Here is a 26,090-nt window from a genome sequence, read left to right as displayed (position 1 = left end):
TACAACAGGTAGTGGGAGCAACCTATGTGAACTATCATTTAAAGGCAACATCCATTAACAAACTAGCAATCTCAAAGTTGAATACCCTACTTGGAGAAAATGCCTCACACAGAACAAGACCCACAGCAATTGGTTCCATTCTTTTCCTCCATGAATTCATTTTATCCATGAATGCTGTGTAGATCTCATTGTCCGTAACACATAGGGTGATAGGCATTGAATCTCCACTTTCCATTCTAGTGTTGCATACTGGCAATCAGTCCTAGTCACCCAAAATATAAATTAAAACAGAAATTTGACTGGTTCTCATTGAATAAAAGATTGTCCAACAAAGAAGTAGAATATAATAAGTTGCAAGGTATGCTTTCAAGTACTAATGGAATATTAAATTTTTTTTGGTATGAGCCGTGATTGTTGTTGTTATTAAACTGCATGTGAAATTGGACTTCAAGTAAAACTAATTTGGAGTGTATAGCATAGGGCTGGGTGGGAAAAGATTAAAATTCAAATGTAAAAAACCTATAAAAGAGAAACACCTTCTGTGGACCATCTCTGCTCAGAAAGCAAATGAACATGATACCTAATTCAGTCTTAGACAAGCAATTTGGAATCGGGGCTTCCAATGTCACTAATAAGTTTTATACCTAAGCTGTAGAATAGAAACATGGACAAAACCCACCTCCCAACCAACAAACCACAGGTTAACTCTTTACTCTTATTCTTCTGCTCAATTGAGGCATTGATGTCAACCTTGGCCTTATAGTTCATCATGATGGGCGTTCTCCTCATCCTTCAGCTTGAACTCATCAGCGCTTATCTTGCCGTCTCCATTCCGATCCTGATTGGAAAACATGTTCTCTATGATCTTATCTGTAGAAAAGCCGGGGGCCAGTTTCCCCTGACCACTCTCCACTTGGGCCAGGATGTATTTGGAAAACTGCAGGAAGGAAAATATATGATTTTAGACAAGACTGAAACCAGAAAAAGAGCTGGCCAGAGCTATTTCTCACATCACACAGACTGTACAAAATGCAAGGTCTTTTATTTTCGAGATGTTAACTGTGGCTCAGTGGACAGCTGTCTCATCTGAGTCAGGTCCTAGGTTCAAGTCGCATTCCATAGACTTGAGCACAAAATCTTGGCTGCGACTGCCAGTGGTAGTACGAGCAAGCAGTGCACTGCCAGAGAGTGTGTTAAGGGAGCGCTGCACTGTAGGAGGTGTCATCTTACGAATGAGACATTAAACTGAGGCCTTCTCAGGCGAATGCAAATAATTTCCCGGCACTAACCAAAAGGCTGTGTTCATCTGTGCTGCAACACTAGGGGGCGCGCTTCCTACACATGCGCAGATGCAGTGTTCATCTGTGCTGCAACACTAGGGGCCGCGCTTCCTACACATGCGCAGATGCAGTGTCAAGAGACTAAAATAAGTGATACTTTTTGATGCAGCTCTGCCTTCTGTCGCTGTATTATGCATTTTTTGCAAGCTGGTGTCTTATAAATGTTCCCTTTTCAACAAAATCAGTTGATACAGTGAACAACCATTTTAACAGTCAAGTTTCTGTAATGCCAAAAATAATTATTGTAATTTTTTTAATGGTTTATTTTAACATTGCTTCACCTTGAAATTTTGTCATCATCAGATCTTTGCACAATTGTGAGTTCCCATGCTGAGCCAAATTGAGGAAATCTCTCCAGTGAATGGCTGGAAATCTGAGTTCACCTTTATTGAAAGAACTTGAATGTGTGTTTCCTTAGTAACTGTGCATTCTATTAATACCTTGCTTCGGTGTTTTGAATTTAAAAAATAAATCATCAGCCAATTGGGGGCTCGAGATCATGACCCTGGGATTAAGAGTCTCATGAACTACCAACTGAGCTAGCTGTGCTGTATAGGAACTCCCTCCATAAAACCTTTCCAATTTGGGTGAGAACTCCCCAAGTGATCCTTCTTAAGGAGGCAGCCATGATATAATTTAAACATATTACACTTATATTTCTAAATATCAGACTCTACATAGATAGGCTTTCATCCTAAACTCTGCCCTGTCCCTGGTTAAAACTTAAAAGATTTTTCACACTCCTCTCTCACCCCCGCACAATAATTATAATTCTCTCGGGCTTTAACACCAACATTTGAGAGTTTATAAAACTTCACTGATACTGCTGCCGCCAACTGGAAAGATGCTAGTAACAATTGTGCCTGCACTGGCAGACCCGGTGCGTGCCCAGTGTGCCCGCGCTGGCAGACCCGGTGCATGCCCAGTGTGCCTGTGCTGGCAGACCCGGTGCGTGCCCAGTGTGCCTGCGCTGGCAGACCCGGTGCGTGCCCAGTGTGCCTGCATTGGCAGACCCAGTGCGTGCCCAGTGTGCCCGTGCTGGCAGACCTGGTGCGTGCCCAGTGTGCCTGCGCTGGCAGACCTGGTGCGTGCCCAGTGTGCCTGCGCTGGCAGACCTGGTGCGTGCCCAGTGTGCCTGTGCTGGCAGACCCGGTGCGTGCCCAGTGTGCCTGCGCTGGCAGACCTGGTGCGTGCCCAGTGTGCCACAATCTGCACCTTTAAAACAGTAAAACATCCCAGGTAATTCACAGGAGCATTATCGAACAAAATTTGACATTGAGCCACATAAGGCAATATTAGGGCAGATGATTAAAAGCTTGATCAAAGACATGGGTTTTAAAGAGCATCTTAAAGGAGGAGAAGGGAGGTTAGGGAGGAAATTCCACAGCTTAAGGCCTTGGCAGCTGAAGGAACAGCCACTAATGGTGGAGGGATTGAAATCGGACGTTCAAAAATTGGCAGAGCACAAATATCTTTGAGAGTTGTAGGGCTGAGGAGGAATAGGGAGAAGTGAGGCAACGGGGGGATTTAAAAACAAGGATGAGGATTTTAAAATTGAGGAATTGCTTGACCAGGAACTACTGTAGGTCAAGTTAAGCAAGCACAGTGGTGATGGGTGAACAGGACTTGGTGTGAGTTAGGACAAGGACAGCAGTGTTTTAGATAACCTCAAGTTTAGGAAGGGTAGAATATAGTGCATTGGAATAGACAAGTTCAGAGATAACACAAAGACAGATGCGTGTTTCAGCAGCAGATGAGCTGAGACAGAAGCTGATTGGGAAGTGGTGTGGAGATGGTAAAGACAGTCTTTGGAAGCTCATCTTAGTCAAACGTGACACCAAGGTTTCGAACAGTTTGGTTCAGACTTAGACGGTTGGCAGGGAGAGGGATGCAGTCAGTAGCTAGAGAAAAGAGTTTGTAGATGGGATTGACAACAGTTGACTGAATTTTACAAGGGGTGTCGGGACCCCGACATCAGGTAAAAAGCAGATCCCAAGCTTGCGCTATCCGGCAGCAGGAGCTGCTTGTCAATTTACCTCAGGTGGCCTCCTAATTGGCCATCTGTAAGTCCGCCATCCAATTAAGGCCACCGGTTCTGAAGTCTTAGCAGTCCCACCAGGAGAGATGGTTGCTGCTGAGGAACACAGGGGAGCATGGTAGCTGGGCCAGGTAAGAAAAAAAAAAATTAAATCACTGTGCCAAGTGTTGGATGGAAAACCCTGTCAGGGAGGTCATAGGGGGTGCCACAGGTCCTTCTTCGGCCCATGTGACCTTCTCCCCTACGCTGCGGCTGGGAAGTTTCCTCCATTTAGCTGGTAGGGGTCACCCTGCCCTCAACAAAATGCCACTGACAATGTAAAATTAATAGGACCTTTGCATATACAAATGAGCTGCATTGCCTCCTTGGAGCAGGCAGCTTCTCACATCCCTTACCGCCATCGGTAAAATGCACCTATGGTGGGGCAACATCAGGGAGCTGATCCGACCTGCTCCCCCCGCTCCGATTTTACCAGCCCTCACGCCTCCCATCCCACCTCCTGGGGGCCAGTAGCTTCAGTCTTCCCAATATTTAGCTGGAGGAAATTTCAATTCATCCAATACTTCAAAAAAAAGCACTTCACAATATCAGCTTGGTGAGACACAAATATTTTAAGGTTATGTTGGTTAAATATTTCTGAAAATGTTTATTTGGTGATGGAAATATAAGATGAAGGTGTTCAAATGCTGTACTTTATGCCTCTCTCATATTTTCCTTTTTGTATCTGTTCTAAATACTTGAAAGAGGGAATAAAAATGCAGAGCGTGAGGAAAGAGAAGGGAAGTGGAACTCTTTCAAAGAACTGGTACAGACCATGCTGTAAGATTCAATTATTTCAGTAATTGGTTCTAAATCACTTTGGGATTTCCTGAGTTTGTGAAAAGCACTATATTAATGCAACTTCTTTCTATACTGTCGCACCATCATGTAACCCAACTTCTTTCTGATCAGTATAGCATAGCTATTCATTGGGTCACTATGCTGAGCCCATGATAAAGGATGCAGGATATCTAATCTTGTACCCTCTCACACAATTTCTCTATCTAATGTTGCTCTATCAGGCCTAGGAGTGCCTGATGCCGACACTAAGCATCAACACAGAGTGTTCTACTTTCAAACATTACCATCCTTCCTTGATTAACACACAAAATTCATATTAAAAAAAAACTAATAAAGAGATTTACGTGGACTAGGAATTTAAAATATTCCCACTGGAATTTTCCTCTATCTCAGTTGAGAGGCTAGTTTGTTTTTGGTTGAATAAATATTAGATTCGCCATGTCCTGCCAGGCGTCATCTCTGGCGAGACTGTATGAACATTTGCCAATACTATTAACTGAGTTTCAGTGAAGTGAGCACAAAGGCAGTATAATCATAAGTTCCTCTAACTTCTTTGAGGCAACCCATCTCTTCCACTACTTTTACACCCAGAACATGTTCTAGGTAATTTATGAAACGAAGACCCTTTGTAACAAACATCAAACCAAATCCTCAGTATCAATTAACCAAAAGCCATTTACACCATTTCTTCAGGGTTTCCATCGATCATTTGTGAAAGATTTACCTGCCCAAACCACCACAACCCCTCTCCCCACACGCCCTCCCAAACACAAGCCTCATCCACACCCACATCTGCCGTTCCCCACCTCCCTTCCCAAACATCCCCTGTCCCCTCACCCATCCTCCACAACTTCCCCAAATACTCCCCTCCTCACACCCACCCTCCATCCACAGACATACCTGCCCTCCTCTTGCCCGCGCATACACTCCCCAAGTCTGGCGTTTCACTATTAAAAGCCATTATTAATTCTACCTCCTCTGGACTGACTTCCTTGTTTCCATCCTTGTCAATCTCGTGGAAGAGCTCAGGTGATACCTCAGAAGTCCAAACGAACATATAACCCTCTGGGAGACCTGCGACAAGTTCTACCATCTCAACGTCAAAAATGAGCACAGCGCTGCCCGGTACCTCTCCCACTGAAAGATAAAATCACAACGTTTAATCCAGCAGTGTCACCAACTTCATTCTCAAAAGTGTCATTTAAGTCCCAACACTTCTTCATTTGACCAGAGAACAGATCACCTCAACCTGCAGCCCTGGGTGGGATTCACTGGGATGCATAAGTTGTCCAGAGGACCTTCTGCTATTACAGGGAGGGGTTCAAATCTAGTGATGGTGAGGAAAAGAAAATATCAGAAATGTACAATTCTATATTACGGTGTTGCCAACAGTCAGAGACTTCTCTAACTTGTCAGTAAGATCTTAATTTTGATGTGGCTACACTATCTGAGAACACTAGCATTCAATGTACATCTATACAACTTATCATACACAAATCATAACTCAGTTTTGTTAACCTGAAGATTACCATCACAGTTGCTATCCCAATTTTCAGAGTTTACTAACAGCACTGGGAGTGACTCCACTCAACACTAGGACCAAGAACAGAGGCCACAAATAAAGTCAGTTACAGCTGAGGTTTCATTGAGTTCACTCATGTTCAATTCAATTATCAAACTTATTAACAAGCAAAATCCACGACTCATGTACTTTAAGGTTTCTAAACCCAAAATATCAGTAGGTGGTTACGTACCAACTCCCGTCTCTCCATAGCCCAAGTGAGGTGGAATAATGATGGTTCGTTTCTCTTCAACGCACATATTAGTGAGGCCCATGTCCATCCCTATGACCACTTGACCTGAACCCAGGACGATGTTGTATGTTTTTCCATAGTTGTGACTGAAAAAAGATGTAATTTTCCAACCTGGTTTATATCAACAGTAACTCAGACCTACTGTCAGTGGTTAATATATGAAGACTAATGGCAACTAAACAGATTAAAACAGTGACAAAGCTGGATCTGGTTAGATAGTTGCTTACATTGCTAGCTGCCAAAACATTTAACATGTGTACCTGCTCCCAAACATTATCAGCAGTCTTCAAATCTGCAAGCGAATGGAGCAGGGGTTGACAGAGATAGAGAGGAGGAAATGCCTCGATCCAAGAGATAAAACCACTGTGTCACAAATTCCAGAACAAAAATCAGTGTTTCCAATACAGGTTTAAACAAAATCTGAAGCCAGATGGGAAAGTGCTCAATAGCTCACATTCTAAATTCTTTTCGAGAACATCTGTTTTTTTAAATGGCGTCAAGACTTCCATTCACTGCCAACCTTTCCACATCAGCAGATACCAGACTAACATGGAACTTATGGCCAAGGAGGATGTGTTGGAACAAAAGCCTGCCTGTGAGGTTTTTACTCTCTTTATCTGAAGTCTGATTCACAGTCACAGCAAGTGTGTACTTGTCTCAAAAATGCAAAGGATCAGCAGAGAATCTGAATTCACTGCCAGTCTCCCTGAAACATCAGCTGCATCAAGAATTACAGCATAGAAGCAGGCTATTCAGCTCTACCAGTCCATGCTGGTGTTCATTGTGCACACAGGCAGCATCCTATCCCACATACCCACCTTTTCCCATATCCCTTTATATTCCTTTTATAGCAAAATGCATAGAATATAAAAGTAGGGATGTAATGCTAAATTTATATAAAACCCTCAGTAAGTTCAGAATTAAAGCACTTTAAACGCCACAGTTTAGGGAGCACGTTGAGATGATTGGTTGGAATAGAGGGCAGATTCATTGGACTGCTGCTGACTGAGATAATATAAATATAACACCAGACCTAAATTGGGGCTGCACTCATTATAACAGAGGAGATTGCAGGGTGATTTAAGAACATGACAAATAGGAGCAGGAGAAGAACATAAACCCATCGATGCTGTTCCACCATTTAATGTGATCATGGCTGATATTGGGTTTCAATCCACTCTCCCACCCACTCCCCATATGCATTGATTCCCCATGAGACCAAAGTCTGTCTATCCCAGCCTTAAATATATTCAATGATGGCACATCCACAACCATCTGGGGTAGAGAATTCCCAAGATTCACAACCGTTTTGAGTGAAGAAATTTCTCCTCAACTCAATCCTAAATGATTGGCCCTTTGTCCTGAGATGGTGCCCCCATGTTCTTAATTCCCCTACCAAGGGAAATAATCTCTCAGTATCTACCCTATCAATCATCTTCATTATCTTGAATGTTCCAATGAGGTCACCTCTCATTCTTCTAAACTCCAGAGAATAGAGACCAATTTACTCAGCCTCTCATCATAGGACAACCTTTTCATCCCAGGCACCAATCTAGTGAACCTTCACTGTTCTACCTCCAATGTAAGTATATCCTTTGTTAAATATGGAAACCAAAAATGCAGTGTTCCAGATGTGGTCTCACCAACACCCTGTACAACTGTAGCAAGACTTTATTCTTATGCTCAATCCCCTTGCAATAAAAGGCCAACATGTCATTTGCTTTCCTTAACACTTACTGTACCTGCATGCTAACTTTGTGTTCCTTGTGTGTGTATACCAAAGGTAGGTGGGAAGAAACCTGTACTTTTTAAAAATTCTTTCATGGGATGTGGATGTCGCCAGCAAGGCCAGCATTTGTTGCCCATCCCAAATTGCCCTTGAACAGACTATTTCAGAGGGCAGTTAAGAGTCAACCACATTGCTGTGGGTCTGGAGTCACATGTAAGCCAGACCGGGTAAGGATGGCAGATTTACTTCCCTAAAGGACACTTGTGACCAGTTGGGTATTTACAACAAATGATAATTTCATGGTCTGAGACTAGCTTTCAATTCCAGATTTTATTAATTGAATTTTGAATTAAATTTTAAATTCCACCAGCTGCCGTGGTAGGATTTGAACAAGTGTCCCCTGAGCATTAGCTTGGCCCTCTGAGATTACTAGTCCAGTGACATTACCACTATGCCACTGCCTCCTCTTCACACCTTTTGAAAATATTCTGCTTTTCTATCCTTACGACCAAAGTAAATAACCTCACACTTGCCCACATTATACTCCACCTGCCACCTTGTTGTCCACTCATCTAAACTGTCTATATCTCTTTGCAGACTCTTTGTGTACTCCTCATTGCCTGCATTCCCACATAGCTTAGTATCTATTACAACAATAATATAAATACACATAAAAATAAGGACAGAGTAAGAGATTTAAAATGGAGGCTGAATTCCATCTGCAGGCCTTGGTCCAGTTACTCCTTGCCCCCCACCACAGGAACACAGCAGCAGTAGGTCTTTCGGCCCCTTGAGCCTGCTCCACCATTTAACTGAATCAATGCTGATCTTCTACTTCAATTCCATCTTCCCCCAATCTCCACATATCGCTTAATGTCATTGGTATCTAGAAATCTATCTACCTCTGTTTTGAACATACTCAATGACTGAGCCTCCACAGTCCTCTGGGATAGAGAATTCCAAAGATTCACCACCCTCTGACTGAAGAAACTCCTCATCTCAGTCCTACCACACACCTTTTGGTTTTGGCCTCCCTACCTAAGAAAGGATATACTTGCCATAGAGAGGGTGCAGCGAAGGTTCACTAGGCTGATACCAGGGATGGTAGGACTGTCATATGAGGAGAGATTGGTTCGACTGGGCCTGTATTGACTAGAGTTTAGAAGAATGAAAGAGGATCTGATTGAAATGTATAAAATTCTAACAGGGCTGGACAGACTAGATGCAGGGAGTATGTTTCCCCTGGTTGGGGAGTCAAGAACACAGGGCCACAGTGTCAGGAAATGGGGCAGGCTATTTAGGACTGAGATGAGGAAAAATCTCTTCACTCAAAGGCTGGTCAACCTGTGGAATTCTCTACCACAGAGGCTGTGGAGGCCGAGTCACTGAGTATGTTCAAGAAAGAAATTGATAATTTTTTGGATATTAGGGACATCAAGGGGTATGGAGAGAAAGGGGGAATATGGCATTGAGATAGAGGATCAGCCATGATCATATTGAATGGCGCAGCAGGCTCGAAGGGCCGAATGGCCTACTCCTGCTCAGAGTTTCTATGTTTCTAAATTGTCTTCATCTTATTCTGAGACTGTCCCTCCTGGTTCTAGACTCCCAAACCAGAGGAAACATCCTTCCTACATCTACTCTGTCGAGGCCTGCAAGAATTTTGTACACTTCAATGAGATCACCTCTTATTCTTCTGAACTCTAGAGAATACAGGCCCAGTATCCTCAATCTCTCTGAATAAGAATATCCTGCCATCTTAGATTAGGCTGACGAACCCTAGTTGCAATCTTTCTTTGGCCAGTATATCCTTCCTTAGGTAAGGAGACACAATACTCCAGGTGTGGGTCACCATTATTTTCTAAATGCCCAGTTATCACATCCTTTAGAATAGATTCTAGCATTTTCCCTAATGATGTCATCAGGCTAGCAGGTCTGTCGTTCCCATTTTTCTCTCTCCCTTTCTCAAATAGTGAGGTTTTTCTACCTTCCAATCTGCAGGCATTGTTCCAGAATCTATAGAATTTTGAAAAATGATCACCAAGGCATCCACTATCTCTACAATCGCCTCTTTCAACTGGGATGTAAATCATCAGGTCCACGGAATTTATCAACTTTCAGTCCCATTAATTTCTCCAGCACTACTTTTTTACTGATACTAATTTCTTTCAGATCCTCAATCTCACTCGTCCCTTGGCTCCCCAATATTGCAGGGCAGCTTTTTTGTATCTTCCTCCGCGAAGACAAACACAAAATATTTGTTTAGCTTCTCAACCATTTTCTCATTTCCCATTATAAATTCGTCTGTCTCTGCCTGTAATGGGCCTACATTTGTCTTTACTAACCTTTACCTTTTTACAGACCTATAGAAGTTTTTACAGTCCATTTTTATGTTATGCGTGCTAGTTTAATTTCATATTCTATTTTCTCTTTCTTTATCAATTTCTTGGTTCTCCTTTGCTGAATTTTAAAACGCTCCCAATCCTCAGGCTTACTACTTTTTTTGGCAACTTTATAGGTCTCTTCCTTTAATCTGATAGAATCCTTAACTTCACTTGCTAGCCATGGATCACTTTTCTTGTTGGGTTTTTGCACCTTAAAGGAATGTAAATTTGTTGCAAACCATGTATGAATTCTTTAAATGTTAGCTATTGCCTGTCTACCATCATACCTTTTAATGTAGTTCCCCAATCTACCACAGCTATCTTGCCCCTCATCCTTTGCAGTTTCCTTTGTTTAGATTAAAGACCCTAGTTTTGGATTGACCCCCACTTATAAACCCCACTTCACCTGAAGACTCAATAACGATACTTAGCAGGAGGAACAAAGCAAAGTCAAACACAACTCAGCACTCCCAACAGGAATGACTTATCAACAGCCGCAGTGGAAAAAAAAGTCTCAGTTAAAACCTGGGTTGGCATTTAAAAGCTTTTCCCTAAACTAAATAAATGAAGTTTGAATTTGTGTCTATAAAGATTTTGCACTCTCAAGCCACCATTTTCCCATCTGTGCCTCGTTTACAACAGTTGGTGACTGGCCACACAGCCCGAGGCTTTAGTTCACTATGAGGTTGCTAGTGAAATCTGTACTGTCCTGAACACAAGTTTATGTGGCTGTAAAAAAAAATGGAAGCCAGCATTCATTACTGATGTTCATAGCTAGGAGTTCTGATGGGAAAAGGAGAACTCCGGAAATCCCATTATTTTTGAAGGGAGTCACTATTGTGGGAAACATGGTAGCCCATATATGCACAGCAAGCTCCCAGAAACAGCAATGCGATAATGACAAAATAATTTATTTTAGGGCTTGATTGAGATAAATATTGACCTCTGGAGAGCAGGGAGAACTGCCCTGCTCTTTGTAGAAATAGTGTTGTGACGTTTTTTTTGCATTCATCTGAGGGGGCAGACAGGGTCTCGATGAATGCCTCCTCTGAAAGATGACGCCCAGCACTCCCTCAGTACTATAGTCAATTCAGTTTTTTTTCCCCCACAGGATGTGGGTGTCACTGGCTAGGCCAATTTGTTGCCCATCCCTAATTGCACTTGAAAAGGTGGTGATGAGCTGCCTAAGTACCAGCCGATATTTTATGCTCAGGTCTCTGGAACGGGGCTTGAACCCACAGCCTTCTGACTCCGAGGCAAGAGTGCTACTCACTGAGCGAATGCTGACTCACCAAGCTGTACTTAGCTTGATTCTCATTCGGAGAATACAGACATGCCCATTAAGCAGAAAAAATATTCTTAACAAAACAGCATAAGGGAGAGGGAGCTTAAGAATGAGCGACAATCTTTTCCCTCCTCCCCCTCTGCAACATCCCCCTTGCCAAAGAATCTCTCACCTTTTCTTTTGATCAGTAGTTAATGAAAGCTGCAGGGATTTCCGTTTTGAAAGATTTGCTGGTGGAAGCAGAAATTTTATGCTACAACCGCAGAAATCTCCTCGACACACATGTTTATGATTTTGTGAACAGCTGAAATCTCTCCCCATCCTTCACTCCTAAAGTTCTCACTTCACTGTGGATCTAACCAGACTAGGCTGTAAATCGCCACACATACAAGTCAGCACCACCCCCTCCTCCCCCTCAACCTGAAATATACTCCAGTCTGTCAGATAACCAATTCTCTGCATCTTCTAGACAGGACAGAATTAAAGACAGGGCCACATTGTAAATCCTTCAATGGTACCAGGTCCATTATATTTCATTGTACAAGACACAGAGCACCACGTGTACGATTTAATAGAAGTCTGTATTAGGATTCTATGTAGCTAATTTACAAGAATCAACCTCCAAAATGGATCCACTCCCCCAGCTTGCCGTCTCCTGTTAATCATCAATAAACCATCATTAGATTTGTAATTTTCACAAAGCCTTGAAACCCACCAACACCACTGAAACAGTCATTTTTGAAAGGTTGTGCTTTCTGTGGCCACCTGTGTCCCTTGTTTGGAGAAAGGAAGATCAACCACTCTCAATCAGCAACCTGTTGGAAGCAGGCAACAGTGATGCCTCTGCAGTCAAATAACCTACCAACATTCAGTATCAAGGCCATGGCTAAACAATGTTTCCCTTGGTTGGGGAACTATGGACCCCAGCACTGTGGAATCACACCACAGCAGAGAAGGGCAAGGGAAAGATTGGTGATAAAAACTGTGGCGCAATGAAACAGCCTCTCGTCAAAGCTCCCTTGTAGCTGGGAGGTTCAGTGACAAAGCATTTCATCCACACAATATCATTCACGGTTCACTCCTTCCATCCATCGCTAACTTATGTAAGAGAGGGGGGGAGCGACCGTGTGCACAAGAGAGAGAGGCGGAGTGGGGGCAGCGAGCACACGGGAGAGAGAGAGGGGGAGTGAGCACGTGTGAAAGAGAGGGGGGGGGGGGGAACAAGCGCGCGCGCGCGAGAGAGAGAGGGAGGAGCGAGCATACGGGAGAGAGAGAAAAAAAGAGGGGGGAGTGAGCACACACGGAGAGAGAGGGGGGAGCGAGCGCACGCGCATGAGAGCAAGCGTGAGAGAGGGGGACGGTGCGGGCGAGGGGTTGATAGAGAGTGCATAGGAGAAAGAGCAACACTACTCAAGAAGCTCAACACCATCCAGAACAAAGCAGCGCTCTTGATCAGCACCCATTTCCTTATATATTCACTCCCTCCACCAGTGACTGCACAGTGTACCATCTACAAGATGCACTGCAGCAACTTGCTAAGACTTCTTTGACAGTATGTACACCGCATGGACTGCAACGGTTTAAGAAGGCGACTCACCACCACTTTCTCAAGGACAGCTCAGGACAGGCAATAAATAATGGCCTAGCCAGTGATCTCACCAACGAATCTGAAAATAAATGTGCCAGTTATGGTTCAGTGAGTAGCATTCTCTCCTCCGAGTCAAAAGATAGTGGGTTTAAGTCTCACTCCAGAGACTTGAGCAAACAAATGTAGGCTGACACCTTAAACCGATGGCGGGAAAGCCTGTAGCTGAACGATGGTCTACCTTCAAAGAAGAATGGTTCGGGCACCGTCAAGGTATATTCCCTCAAAAGAGAAAGGTAGGGCAAACAAATCCAGAGCTCGCTGGATGAAAGAGATAGAAATTAAGATAAAGAAGAAAAAGTGTGCTTATGACAGGTGTCAGGTAGAAAATACAATTGAGAACCAAGCTGAATACAGAAAAGTAAAAGGATTGTAAGAGGAGTACGGCCAATTAGGGACCAAAAAGGGGATTTGTACATGGAGGCAGGGGCATGGCTGAGGTGCAAAATGAATACTTTGCATCTGTCTTTACCAAGGAAGCAGATGCTACCCAGGCCATGGTGACAACTGTCACTAGAAGGTAGTGCTACTGGGTAAACTGTCAGTACTTAAAGTTGACAAGGCACTGGGACCGGATGAATCCAAGGATTTTGAAGGAAGTGAGAATGGAAATTACAGGGGCACTGGCCATAATTTTTCAGTCTTCCCTAGACTCAAGGGAAGTGCCAGAGGACTGGAGAACTGCAAATATTACGCCCTTGTTCAAAAAAGGTTGTAAGGAAAGCTCAGCAATTACAGACCAGTCAGTTTAAATTCGGTGTTGGGGAAGCTACGAGAAACAATTATTCGGGATAGAATTAATAGTCACATATTTAATGGATATTTTTCGGCCTGGAGGAGGGTTTGTAGTGGAGTTCCCCAAGGGTCAGTATTAGGACCTTTGCTTTTCCTGATATATGATGATCTAGATCTTCGTGTGTAGAGGACAATTTCAACGTTTGCAGATGATAGGAAACTTGGAAGTATTGTAAACTGTGAGGAGGGGAGTGTGGAACTTCAAAAGGATATAGACAAGTTGGCAGAGTGGGTGGCAGATGGAGTTCAATGTGGAGAAGTGTGAGGTGATTCATTTTGGTAGGAAGAACATGGAGAGGCAATATAAAATATGGGGTACAACTCTAAAGGGTGTGCAGGTGCAGACGGACCTATGTGTATATGTGCATAAGTCATTAAAGATGACAGATGGAGGGAGCAGTTAATAAAGCATACAGTATCCAAAGCTTTATTAAAAAGGGCATAGAGTACAAGAACAAGGATAAGACACTTGTTCGACCTCAGCTGGAGTACTGTGTACAGTTCTGGACGCCACACTTTAGGAAGGATGTGAACGCTTGGAAAGAGTGCAGAAGGGGTTTGCAAAACTGGTTCCTGGGATGAGAAACTTCAGTTATGAAGACAGATTGGAGAAGTTGCGACTGTTCTCCTTGGAGAGGAGAAGGCTAAGAGATTTGATAGAGATGTTCAAAATCATGAGGAGGATGAACAGAGTAGGTGGGGAGAAACTTCCTGGTTGTAAAAGGATCAAGAACGAAAGTGCACAGATTTAAAGTGATTCGCAAAAGAAGCAAGTACGATGTGAGAAAAAACTTTTTCAACCAGCGAGTGGTTCGGGTCTGGAATGCACTGCCTGGGAAAGTGGTGGAGGCAGGTTCTATCAAGGCATTCAAGAAGGAAATAGATGATTATTTTAATAGAAACAATGTGCAGGGTTATGAGGAAAAGGCAGGAGAATGGCACTGTCATAATGCTCACTTGGAGAGACTGTGCAGACACGATGGGCTGAAATGGCCTCCTTCTGCACTGTAACAATTCTGTGATTCATCCAGGCAAGTGAAAAATATTCAATCACACTTCTGACTTGTGCCTTGCAGATGGTGGACAGGCTTTGGGGAGTCAGGAGGTGAGTTACTCTGCGCAGAATTACCAACCTATGACCTGCTCTTGTAGCCACAGTATTTATATGGCTAGTGCAGTTCGGTTTCTGGTCAATGGTAACCCCCAGGATGTTGATAGTGGGGGAATCAGCAATGGTAATGCCATTGAATGTCAAAGGGAGATGGTTGGATTCTCTCTCGTTGGAGATGGCCATTGCCTGGCACTTGTGTGGCTCAAACGTTACTTGCCACTTATCAGTCCAAGCCTGAATGTTGTCCAGGTCTTGCTGCATTTGGACATGGACTGCTTCAGTATCTGAGGAGTCACGAATGGTGCTGCACATTGTGCAATCATCAGCGAATATCCCCACTTCTGACCTTCTGATGGAAGGAAGGTCATTGATGAAGCAGTTGAAGATGGTTGGGCCTTGGACACTACCCTGAGGAACTCCTGCAGTGATGTCCCGAGAGTGAGATGACTGACCTCCAACAACCACAACCATCTTTCTTTCTGACTCCGACGGAAGGTAAAATATCCCCCATCCACTATTGGAAAAAGAGCAGAGAAGATCTCCCTGATGTCCTGGCCAATATTTATCCTGCAACAAACTTCACAAAAACAGGTTATCTGATCATTATCTAAACAAAAGACATGCATCTTTATAGTGCCTTTCACAACCTCAAGAAGTCCCATAACTCTGTTTCGTCAAAGGAATGAAGTATCTCTGAAGTGTAGTCACTGATGCAATGTAGGAAATTCTCTCTTTGCTGATTGTGTGATCTTGCTGTGCGCACATTGACTGCAACATTCCCCACATTACAACAAAACCACATTTTAAAAGATAATTTGTTGTTTGTAAAATGTAATGAGGCGTCCTGAGGTCATGAACAGCTCTATATAAACACTAAGCTCTCCTTTCGGACTTCTCCCTCTCTGTCAACCCAAGATTTTACTTTCATAGTCCAACAGTAATCCAGTGAGTCTGCCTGTCAGCTTCCCACTGGCAAATAAATGCTTGTTTAACCAGAATAACTAGCAAAAAAGCCATTCTACCTCCACAATCCTGCTGAGAAGTAGGAACAGCTTGTTTTGTTTGAACTATGTTAGAGGTATTCAGTCCACTTGAGACCAGTATCGTCAGAAACATGGCTCAACAACAATACCTACGTGGAGTCTAACATTGTTCCATCCATCAGCGTTGCATTGTAGTGATACTTAATGTAGTCTCCTTTCTTGCTCAGGATGGTGCAGTTACTGGGTTTGTGGTAGGTCTTGATCTCAATTTCATCAGATGGGTTGTGGACATCTATCACATGAATATGAAAAACTAGGACAGCAGAGCCAGGGATGGTTTCACCTATGTCAATACAAAAAGACACGACAGAGCAACAATGGTTAATGTCTGGGAGGAAATCCACTCAGCACAAAATTCTGGCTAACTATCAATTCAGCTCAGGAATCAAATCAGTTCTTTAGAAATAAAAATGTTACTGATACAAAGTGGCAAGACTGGGGAAGAAGTCCAAGGGACATGAACTTGGCACGGAAAGCTGGAGCAGTTATGTTTTTAGCAACCAGTTTATGGATTGTGCAGATTGTATAATTGTCTGTACAAATGACAGTGATTTTTCACTTTAATTAGATTTGATTAGCACAGCTCCAATCCAATTCAAGAGTCTCCATGCCAAAAATAAAAATTATATTTGCAGGTAATGTTAATTTAATTCCAGATAAGACATTATTTCTTTTAGAAAACTGGGAGTACTTTAAACAAAAAGTACCATGAATGTAACACAAGTTACACTGCAATGTTAGAATTCTGCTAGATTTTCCTTTAATCCACTATAACTCTCTTTAAAATCAGAAACTCAAAAGAAATAATACAAGCACACACACACACCAACTTACTTATCCCTTCTTCACCATATCCCAGGTGAGGTGGGATTATAATTGTTCTTTTCTCTCCAATACACACGCCCAGTAATCCTTCCTCCATCCCTGCAATAATGTAGCCCTTCCCTACATATGTGTTGTAAGTGTGATTCCGGGAATAGCTGAAAAAGAAATCAGACATTGTGGATATAGTGATTTTCTCACTTCAGACTTCACTGAAGAATTAGAAGGGAACAGCGGACACTACTGGAGCAGTCTGATTGGTCTTTCTCCCTATCACACAAACAAAATCCAGAGAGGGGTAAAGCATCATGGTATATCACAGGGTGTATCAGAAAGTCTGTCTAGAGGAATTTTACTCTTCATAGTAATGGCTCAGAAGGGGTGTGAAAGACTCAATATGTGACAAACCAGTGGGAGAAGGAGCTTTGGGAGTGAAGTGCTATTACAGCCAAGGCTCCTTCGACAGCACCTTCCAAACCCACAACCACTACCATCTAGAAGGACAAGGGCAGCAGATAGATGGGAAAACCACCACCTGGAAGTTCTCCTCCAAGCCCCACAGCAACCTGACTTGGAAATATATCGCCATTCCTTCACTGTAGCTGGGTCAAAATCCTGGAACTCCCTTCCTAACAGCACTGTGGGTGTACCTACACCACATGGACTGCAGTGGTTCAAAAAGGCAGCTCATCACCACCTTCTCATGGGCAAATAGGGATGGGCAATAAATGCTGGCCAAGCCAGCGAAGCCCACATCCCGTGAATGAATATTTAAAAAAATTCCTGCCTGCTGCAATACAGCGGGTTTGCAAAGCTTGAACTAAGAACTTTAAGCCATGCTCATCTCACTCACAACTATTAGGAGATGTAAGCATCTTCATTTAATTTTCATAAAAGATTTCATCAGTTGGGAGGTCAAGTTAGACATTGGAGACAGACTCCTAGAAATGAGACGCATTATGTAGAGGACTCTCAGTTTTGAAAATGTAATAATTTAAACCTCAAACGTTAAAGAAAGATCAATCCTTTTGGAAAGATTCTGATAATGAAAGGCCTTGAGAACTGATTTCCTGCTTTCTTGCAAAGCACCACAAGATGAAAACCAACTGAACTAACTGAAATGGAGTAACATGCCACACTGAGAGGAAATATCAACACTTTCATATTCCTCTCCATGTGATACACGAACCTGGCTCAGATATTCATCAGAGACAATATCCTGGAGTTCCCTAGTCCTTGCCACTGTGCGGATCATCACTATAAAGTTTAAGGAGAAGACCCACGACCATGTTCTCATGGCAATACAGACAATTACAGAACTAATAACAATAAAGGCTATAAGGTGTGAAATAACTGGAAGTCAATATCAACAACACAAACATAAAGATACCTTGAGTCAAAAAAAGTGCCGTCCATAAGCGTGCCATTGTAATGATATCTCACAAAATCTCCCACTTTTGTTTTCCTGGGACAGGGATCTGGAACAAATTCCCGTTCAATGGCAACACTGTCTTTAGGATTGTGAAAATCGACCAAAGTCACATGAAAGACTAGAGAAGCTTGTGAGGGAATATCCTTCCCTGCAATATTAAAGCAGAAAACACAAGTTAGCTAAGGATGAGCAACAACATCTAGCAAGCCCCTCCTACCAAACTGTGACAGAAAAGATGAACACCATGGACTGCAGCAGTACAAGAAGGCAGCTCACCACCATCTTCTCAAGGGCAATAAGGGATGAGCAATAAATGCTGGGCTTGTCAGTGATGCCCACATCCCATGAAAGGATTAAAAAAAATACCACACATAACTGCAACAACATCAGAGTACAAATCACATTTTTCTTCAAATCGTTTGCAAAGAGTGTACTCATTTACGACCGCTCCCTCCCCAAATTTCCTGTATTTTACACCAGTGTTGGTTACTTCCACCTGTTGCGAGTACACAGGATCCTTTACAAAGTAAAGTAGTTGAATTAGAATTCTTCAGTAAAGTATGTTCATAGGGCAAGAAAAAAGCACAGAGTTTGTCCCTTCCCCACAATTTCTTACCTCTCCACTTTAATACAGCAATGCTATTCTATTAAACTACGAGTTGTTTTTTATTCATTCATCAGGTGGCAATAGGTCAGTGTTCTCATTGCACCATCCATCAGTACCTGGCCTACAGCCAGGGAAACCAACCATCCTCCTAGCAAACCAAATTCAACAAGACTGTATTTGAAGAATCCTGGTATCACGGAAGCAAAAAACCACCAGCAATATGAAACCCTGTGGCTTCCATTTCATTGGACCCGCACTTTGTATCCTGCAACTCAATGATGAGGGGCTATCTGCAGCCAAGACACACCTAATCAGGACCTTCACTCAACAACATGTCATCAATTTGATCTGCATTCAAGAAACACATTATCCATCAGTTGAAGTTGGGAGGTACAAGACAGATGGTTACAATACGCCATACTGCACATCCTAAGCACAGCCGTGCTACATTTGTCCAAGCAACCACTGCCAACACAGTCCATCTGTTTTCCGCTAAATACTCCGACATCAAAGGTTGGTGCTTTTCAGATAGCAAACGGCCACAAGTCCCCTGTTATTAGGTTGGATCAACAGTTCCTCCCAATCTGACCACAGCCATCTGTCAAAACTGGAGACTTTCATAGTCACCACACAGACTGGGACTATCAAGGTTAATGCAGATGTTGAAAAACATGCAACCTGGACCTCACAGAATGACCTCACTTTCATCCATGATCCCAAACAACCTGGAACTTTCCACTGAATACACTCCTGATTTGTGCTGGGTCAGCTCAGTACACAGTAATCCACTTCCTGCATCATGCCAAGTCCTGCCCAACTTTCCACACGTCCAGCATAGACCATCCCTGATCCATATTGTACTTCAACTACCGATCGTCACCAGCCTGAAGCAGCAGCAGTGGAACCTGCGAAAAGCCAACTGGGAGAAATACAGCAAGATATTGGAACAAAGTGTTACAATGATACCATGACCAAATATCCCCATAAAGCAAGCATACAGTCACTTCTACAGAGTCATCTACCAAGCAGCCAGTAGAACCTTCCCAAGGGGATACTGCCTTGTGTATATACAGTGCCTGGAAGAGGACTCTGCCTCCCTACCCCAACAATAAGAGTCTTTCGGTGGCCCAGGTATGTCAGACCATCTAACTGAAAGCCTGAACTGTGCTCTCTGGGCCAAATGGGAAGAGGCGACAAGGAACCTGGACTTTACTCACTCAAGTCAGAATGTTGGAGAGTCCTACGCCACTTCAGAGCAGCCCAGTGACCATTAACGCCAAGCCGCCCATCCATAAGTGCCAATCAGGTAGCGAGCCATTCCTTTACATGGGGAAAGGCACCGCTGGAAAATGAAGTGAAAAAGTCACTCTGGAGCAAGTGGAAAACCTTCCACAGGCAGCACAATTCTGGATCAGAATCCTTCACCACCCTGGAGCTGAACAAAGTTTTACAAACCATAAAGCTGGGCATTGCTGCTGGTTATGACAACATCCTCCCCGAGTGCCTAAAACACCTTGGCCCATGGACCCGCTCCTGATTGGCCCAATTCTTTACAAGAGTTAAAGAGGCTTTCAACATGGAAGGAAGCACATGTAATCAGGTCCCCTCGCATTATCCACTTTCACTGAAAATGGCTTTCAAAGGAATCTTAAAACAGGGGCAATTTTCCTTGACCTCACTGCAGCGTACAATACTGTGTGGCACATTGGCCTATTCATCAAAATATCAAGAGTTCTCCTGTTCAACTGGTACAGCATGACCTACCCCCAGCCCACTCTGCGAAGTTCATCTATGCTGATGATATCTGGTGTGGCATCCAGGCTTGGACATTTCCTGAACTGGAAAACATACTAAATGACGATATTACAAAGCTGGCCGACTACTGCAAGACATGGTGCCTAAAACTGAGTACCAGTAACACAGTCTCTAGCACAATCCACCTTCATGATGCCTGTGCTAAGATAGAACTAAACATCACCCTGGATGGCCAGAGACTGAAGCACAATCCCCACCCTGTTAATCTAGGTGTCACCCTTGACAGAACCCTCACATAGACAACACCTCATCAAGACTGCAGAAAAAATTAAAACTTGCAATAAACCTCTCAGTAAAGTAGCCAGTAGCTCATGGGGACTCACAGGCGCAAGACCCCAAGGACCTCTGCTCTTGCCATCATGTACTCAACTGCAGAATACTGCCCCAATATGGTACCGATCTGCCCACACCAAACTTATCAATGTGCAACTCAACAATGCACATCATCACAGGTACTCTCCAACCAACTCACCTCCCCTGGCTCTTAGGCCTGAGCAATATTTCCCCCACCCCCCCAGCCTCAAGGCAGTAATTGCAACACACAAGCTAACTGAGAAGGTCTACTCCAATCCAAATCGGTCCTTATTCAATGACCTCCTCAACCCACCAGCAGTACGTCTTCCCTCACGTCACCCCATATGGATTAACAACTGAGGGCCTATGGCAGGAAGATCAGGAGAAAAGATCCACCAGAAACCACTCTCTCATCGTAGACCCCACTGCTTGTCCACCTGGCTTTGACCTCCCATGACGACTGTGGGCCCTTTTATTTCCAGGCTGGCCAAGGGCACTCAGCAGCTACCCAACATCAGTGGGGTCGCCAAGACCATCCAGGCTGCAGCTGTGGTACAATCCTAACAATGGTTCACGTTGTCGAGGAGTGTCTGCTGACTCAACTTGAAGGCGGGCTTAAAGAACTCCATCTAGCCATTGACGAGGTTATTGCTTCGCTCTGTGACTATGCAGACACTCGATGAATAATTTGGATGTGGGACAAAAACATAAAATGCTGGAAAAACTCAGCAAGTCTCAGAGCATCTGTGGAGAGAAAGACAGAATTAACGTTTCAAGTCTGTATGACTCTTCTTCAGTATTGTGCTTTTATTAATTTGGATGTGTGGCAAGACCAGCATTTACTTCCCATCCCTAATTGTCTTTGATAGGGTGGTGATGAGCCACCTTCTTGAACTGCTGCAGTCCACATGGTGTAGCTACACCCACAGTACTCTTCAAGTGGGAGTTCCGGAATTTTAACCCAGCAACAGTGAAGGAATGGCAACATAGTTCCAAGTCAGGATAGTGTGTGGCTTGGAGGGGAATTTGCAGGTAACGGTTTTCCCATGTGTCTGCTGCCCTTGTTCTTATAGCTCTACCTTAAAATGCAAGCATTAAGATAAGCCCTCTGTGCTCAGAAGTCCCCTCTCATCCTGCCCTGTGTCTAACTCTGTCCCACAGTTTCATGGTCACCGTTACTGAGACTAGCTTTCCATTCCAGATGTATTAATTAAATTTAAGTTCCACCAGTGGCCATGGTGGAATATGAATCTGTGTCCGCCAAGCATTAGCCTGGGCCTCTAGATTAATAGTCCAGTGACATTACCACTACACCACCATCTCCCCACAATTAACTTTGATGAATAACGGGCTAGTCAACTGAGCTATTGTTATGGGTTCAGGCAGATTCACCCCCCCAGCTGATATGCAACACATTTCATGCAGTTGGAAGGCCAGGCTACAATGCTACAGGCAGTATTACCATCTCCTCTGTCTCCATAGCCAAGGAACGGCGGCATAGTGATGGTTCTCTTCTCTCCCATGCACATACCCAGCAGCCCCTCGTCCATGCCTGGGATCAACCAGCCAATTCCAATGTAGGTATCATAGGTTTGTTGCCGAGTGTGACTGCAAGTACAAGACAAGTAACAGTGGGCAAGGGTTTGGGGGGGGGGGGGTTCAAACAACAGCTTCAGCAAATCAACACTGGAAAGATTAATAATCAAATGACAATATGTGGAGAGCAATGCAAAATGGAATGAAGTTCCCACACCTGGAGTCAAAGAGGGTGCCGTCCAGGAGAGTGCCATTGTAGTGGTAACGGACAAAATCAGACACCTGCACTGTACGGCTGCAGTTCTTTGGTTTATAGTGAACATCGATTTTCATTTTATCTTCAGGGTTCCAGATATCGAGCATCAATACATCAAAGAACAAGGTGGCATCAGGTGGGATCATATCAGCTGTGCATTAAAAATATCAGAAGTCATGTGGAGTATTGCATTCAGTTCTGGGCACCAAACTTCAGTAAGGCTACAATACTCTCAAGAGGGTAGAGTGTAAATTCACCAGATATCAGGGCATAGGGGAGTAAATTACAAGGACATGTTGTATATGTATCCCCTTGAGTATAGGGGACTGAGGGGTGATCTGATCGAGGTGTTCAAAATGTTAAAAAGATTTGATAGGACAGATATAAAGCAGCTATCTTCCCTGGTGAGTGAGTCCAGAACAAAGGGGGTATATATGTTAAAATGAGATCCAGGCCATTCGTGGATAAAATCTGGAAGCACTTCTTCACACAAAGGGTTGTCAAAATTTGGAACACTCCCCCAAAAAGGCATAAACTGGGAGTCAGCTGGAGCTCTCAAGCCTAAGATTGGTTGGTTTTTGTTCAGTAAGAGGATCAAAGGATATGGAGCAACGGAGGGTAACTGAAGTACAGCTCAGCCATGGTCTTGTGAACAGTGGAATAAACTCGAGGGACTGGCTGGTCTATTTTAAAGGAAACACATTTCTTGAAGATCCAAAACAAGGACTACTTCAATTTGTGATTACAAAGATAAGGACATTAGTCAGAATCTTACTTACACATTCCTTCATTGCCATAGGCCAGGTGAGGTGGCACTTTTATAAAACGTCTTTCATTCACACACATCCCAATCAGAGCTTTGTCCATGCCAGCAATCAGTCGACCTTTACCCACAAACACATTGTAAGTGGAGCCACGATCATAGCTGGAAGGAAGTGACATGGTCAGTGAGACAACTCAAACTTACACACACACCTTGTAACAACAGATTTCAAAATGTTATGTAACTGAGCACAATTACAGGGTTTAAACACCACGCTAAAGATGCAGTGGGACTAAAATCCAATACCCTGTGCTTAAATTATATGAATGCATGGATTAAAAACCAGCAACCTTTTTAAATTCATCCTCAGGATGTGAGAATCACTGGTTAGGCCAGAATTTGTTGCATATTCCTAGCTGCCCCGAGAACGTGATGGTGAGCTGCCTTCTTGAACAGCTTCAGTCAATGTGGTGAAGATGCTCCTGTTATGTTATTAAGTAGTGCTGTAGGATTTTGACCCAATGACAGTGAAGGAACAGCAATATATTTCCAAGTTACCATGGCATACGACTTGGTGAGGAACATCTGCTGCCCTTGTTCTTCCAGGTGGAAGGGGTCATGGGTTTGGAAGATGCTGTCAAAGAAGCCTTGGCAAGTTGCTACAGTGCATTTCATAGATGGTACACACTGCTGCCAGTGTGCTGGTAGTGGGTGAAGTGAATGCTCAAAGTGGTAAACGGGATGCTAATCAAGCAGACTGCTTTGTGTAAAGCTTCTTGAGTGTCATTGGAGCTTCCAGGTAAGTGGGGAGTATTCCATCACATTCCTGACTTGGAGATGGTGAACAGGCTTTGGGGAATCAGGTGGCAAGATACTGACCACAGAATTTCCATCCTCTTACATGCTCTTGTAACCAGTGTTTATATGGCTGGTTCAGATAAGTTTCAGATCAATGGTAACTCCCAGGATGTCGATGGCAGGGGATTCAATGCTGGTAACACCATTGAATGTCAAGGGGTGATCTTTAGATTTTCTCTTGTTGGAGGTGGTCATGGCCCAGCACTCTGGCTTAAATGTTACCTGCCACTTGTCAGTCCAAGCCTGAATATTGTCCAGGTCTTGCTGCATATGGGCATGGACTGCTTCATTCAGTATCTGAGGAGTCACGAATGGAACTGAACATTGTGCAATCATCAGCGAACATCCCCACTTCTGACCTTATGATGGAGGGAAGGTCATTAAGGAAGCAACTGAACAGGGTTGGGCCTAAGACACTACCCTGATGAACTCCTGCAGTGATGTCCTGGGAGCTCCAATAGCCACAACCATCTTCCTTTGTGCTAGATATGACTCCAACCAGCAGAAAGTTTTCCCCCTGATTCCAATTGATTCCAGTTTTTACTAGGGCTCCTTGATGCCACATTCAGTCAAATGCTTCCTTGATGTCAAGAACACTCTCACCTCACCTGTGGAGTTCAGCTCTTTTGTCCATATTTGAACCAAGGCTGTAATGAGGTCAGGAGCTGAGTGACCCTGGTGGAACACAAACTGGGTGTCAGTGAGCAGGCTATTGCTGAACACGTGCTATACGACAGCACTGTCAATGACACCTTCCATTACTTTGCTGATGATTGGAACATATGAGATCCTGAGGGGTCTTGACAGGCTGGATGTGGAGAGGATGTTTGCTCTTGTGGGAGAATCTAGAGCTGTTTAAAAATAAGAGGGTGGCCCATTTAACAGGGAGATGGGGAGAAACCTTATCTCGGGGTTAGTTGTGAGTCTTTGGAGCTTCCACCCTCAGGGGGCAGTGGAAGCAGAGTCTCTGGATGTTTTCCAGGCGGAGGTGGATAGACTCTTGATAAATGAGGGGGGGGGGGTGACAGGTTATGGAGGGGGAGAGGCGGGAATGTGAGGTTAAAATCAGATTGACTGTGATCTTATTGAGTGTTGGAGCAGCCTGGAGGGCCCTGTCCCTGATGGGTGGGTGTCTGTATGGGGGGGGTAGGTGGATGGGGCGGTAATTGGACAGGTCCTGAGTGTTTAGTGTGAAAATGAGTGTCCAGCGAGCCCGTGAGCAGTGAAACCCCAGAGACTCCATCTGGCGGGATAAAGACCCCCCCCCGGAATAACTGAAAAGATGCCGCGTGGCCGCTGCCCATTCAATTCAAACACAAAGCGGTACAGAGCGGCCGGGGCTCGAGGCCGGGGCTCCGCCCCCTCTCCCCCGGGCTCGGCTACCTGGAGTCGAAGCGGCCTCCCCCGGGGAAGCTGCCCACGAAATGATACCGGACGAAGTCCCCGGGCTCGGCCGCCCGGACACATTCCTTCGGTTTGAACTTGCTCTCGACCGCCACATCGTCCAGCGGCACAGGCGGCGGGTTTCCCCCCGCCAGACCCAGCATCAGAGCGGGGACAAACAGCCAGTGCAGCCCGAGAAACATCGCGACCTCTCCGCTCCGTCCGTCCATCCGACTGTCCGTCCACTCGGCTCCGGCTCAGGGTGTCCCAACTCAGCCCCCAACCGTCAACAGGAGGGAG

At 44.2% G+C, this 26,090-nt stretch overlaps 1 protein-coding gene across 1 annotated transcript; it reads right to left on the bottom strand.

The window, feature by feature from the left end:
- Positions 1 to 617: 617 nt before the first annotated feature.
- On the bottom strand, positions 618 to 26,090 carry fkbp9 (FKBP prolyl isomerase 9). Its single transcript, XM_078539796.1, has 10 exons — positions 25,791 to 26,090; positions 23,566 to 23,711; positions 22,748 to 22,937; positions 22,457 to 22,602; positions 18,237 to 18,426; positions 16,859 to 17,004; positions 16,118 to 16,307; positions 5,973 to 6,118; positions 5,192 to 5,355; positions 618 to 937 (listed from the first exon to the last, which is right to left on the bottom strand). Exons 1-10 carry the CDS (start codon positions 26,018 to 26,020, stop codon positions 758 to 760), a joined length of 1,728 nt encoding a protein of 575 aa, XP_078395922.1. The 5' UTR covers positions 26,021 to 26,090; the 3' UTR covers positions 618 to 757.

This window comes from Cetorhinus maximus, chromosome 4 (assembly GCF_964194155.1).
Source record: "Cetorhinus maximus chromosome 4, sCetMax3.hap1.1, whole genome shotgun sequence".
Taxonomy (NCBI): domain Eukaryota; kingdom Metazoa; phylum Chordata; class Chondrichthyes; order Lamniformes; family Cetorhinidae; genus Cetorhinus; species Cetorhinus maximus.
This window is presented reverse-complemented; position numbering and strand designations above follow the sequence as displayed.

Bases quoted from the DNA above. Each gene is read 5' to 3' on its own strand.
- fkbp9 (XM_078539796.1), bottom strand. From the start codon at position 26,020: ATGGACGGACGGAGCGGAGAGGTCGCGATGTTTCTCGGGCTGCACTGG. The intron at 22,603-22,747 runs GTGTGGGAACTT...TTGTACTTGCAG, and splicing joins GGCACCCTCTTTGACTCCAG to TCACACTCGGCAACAAACCT. The intron at 5,356-5,972 runs GTACGTAACCAC...TTTATCTTTCAG, and splicing joins CTATGGAGAGACGGGAGTTG to TGGGAGAGGTACCGGGCAGC.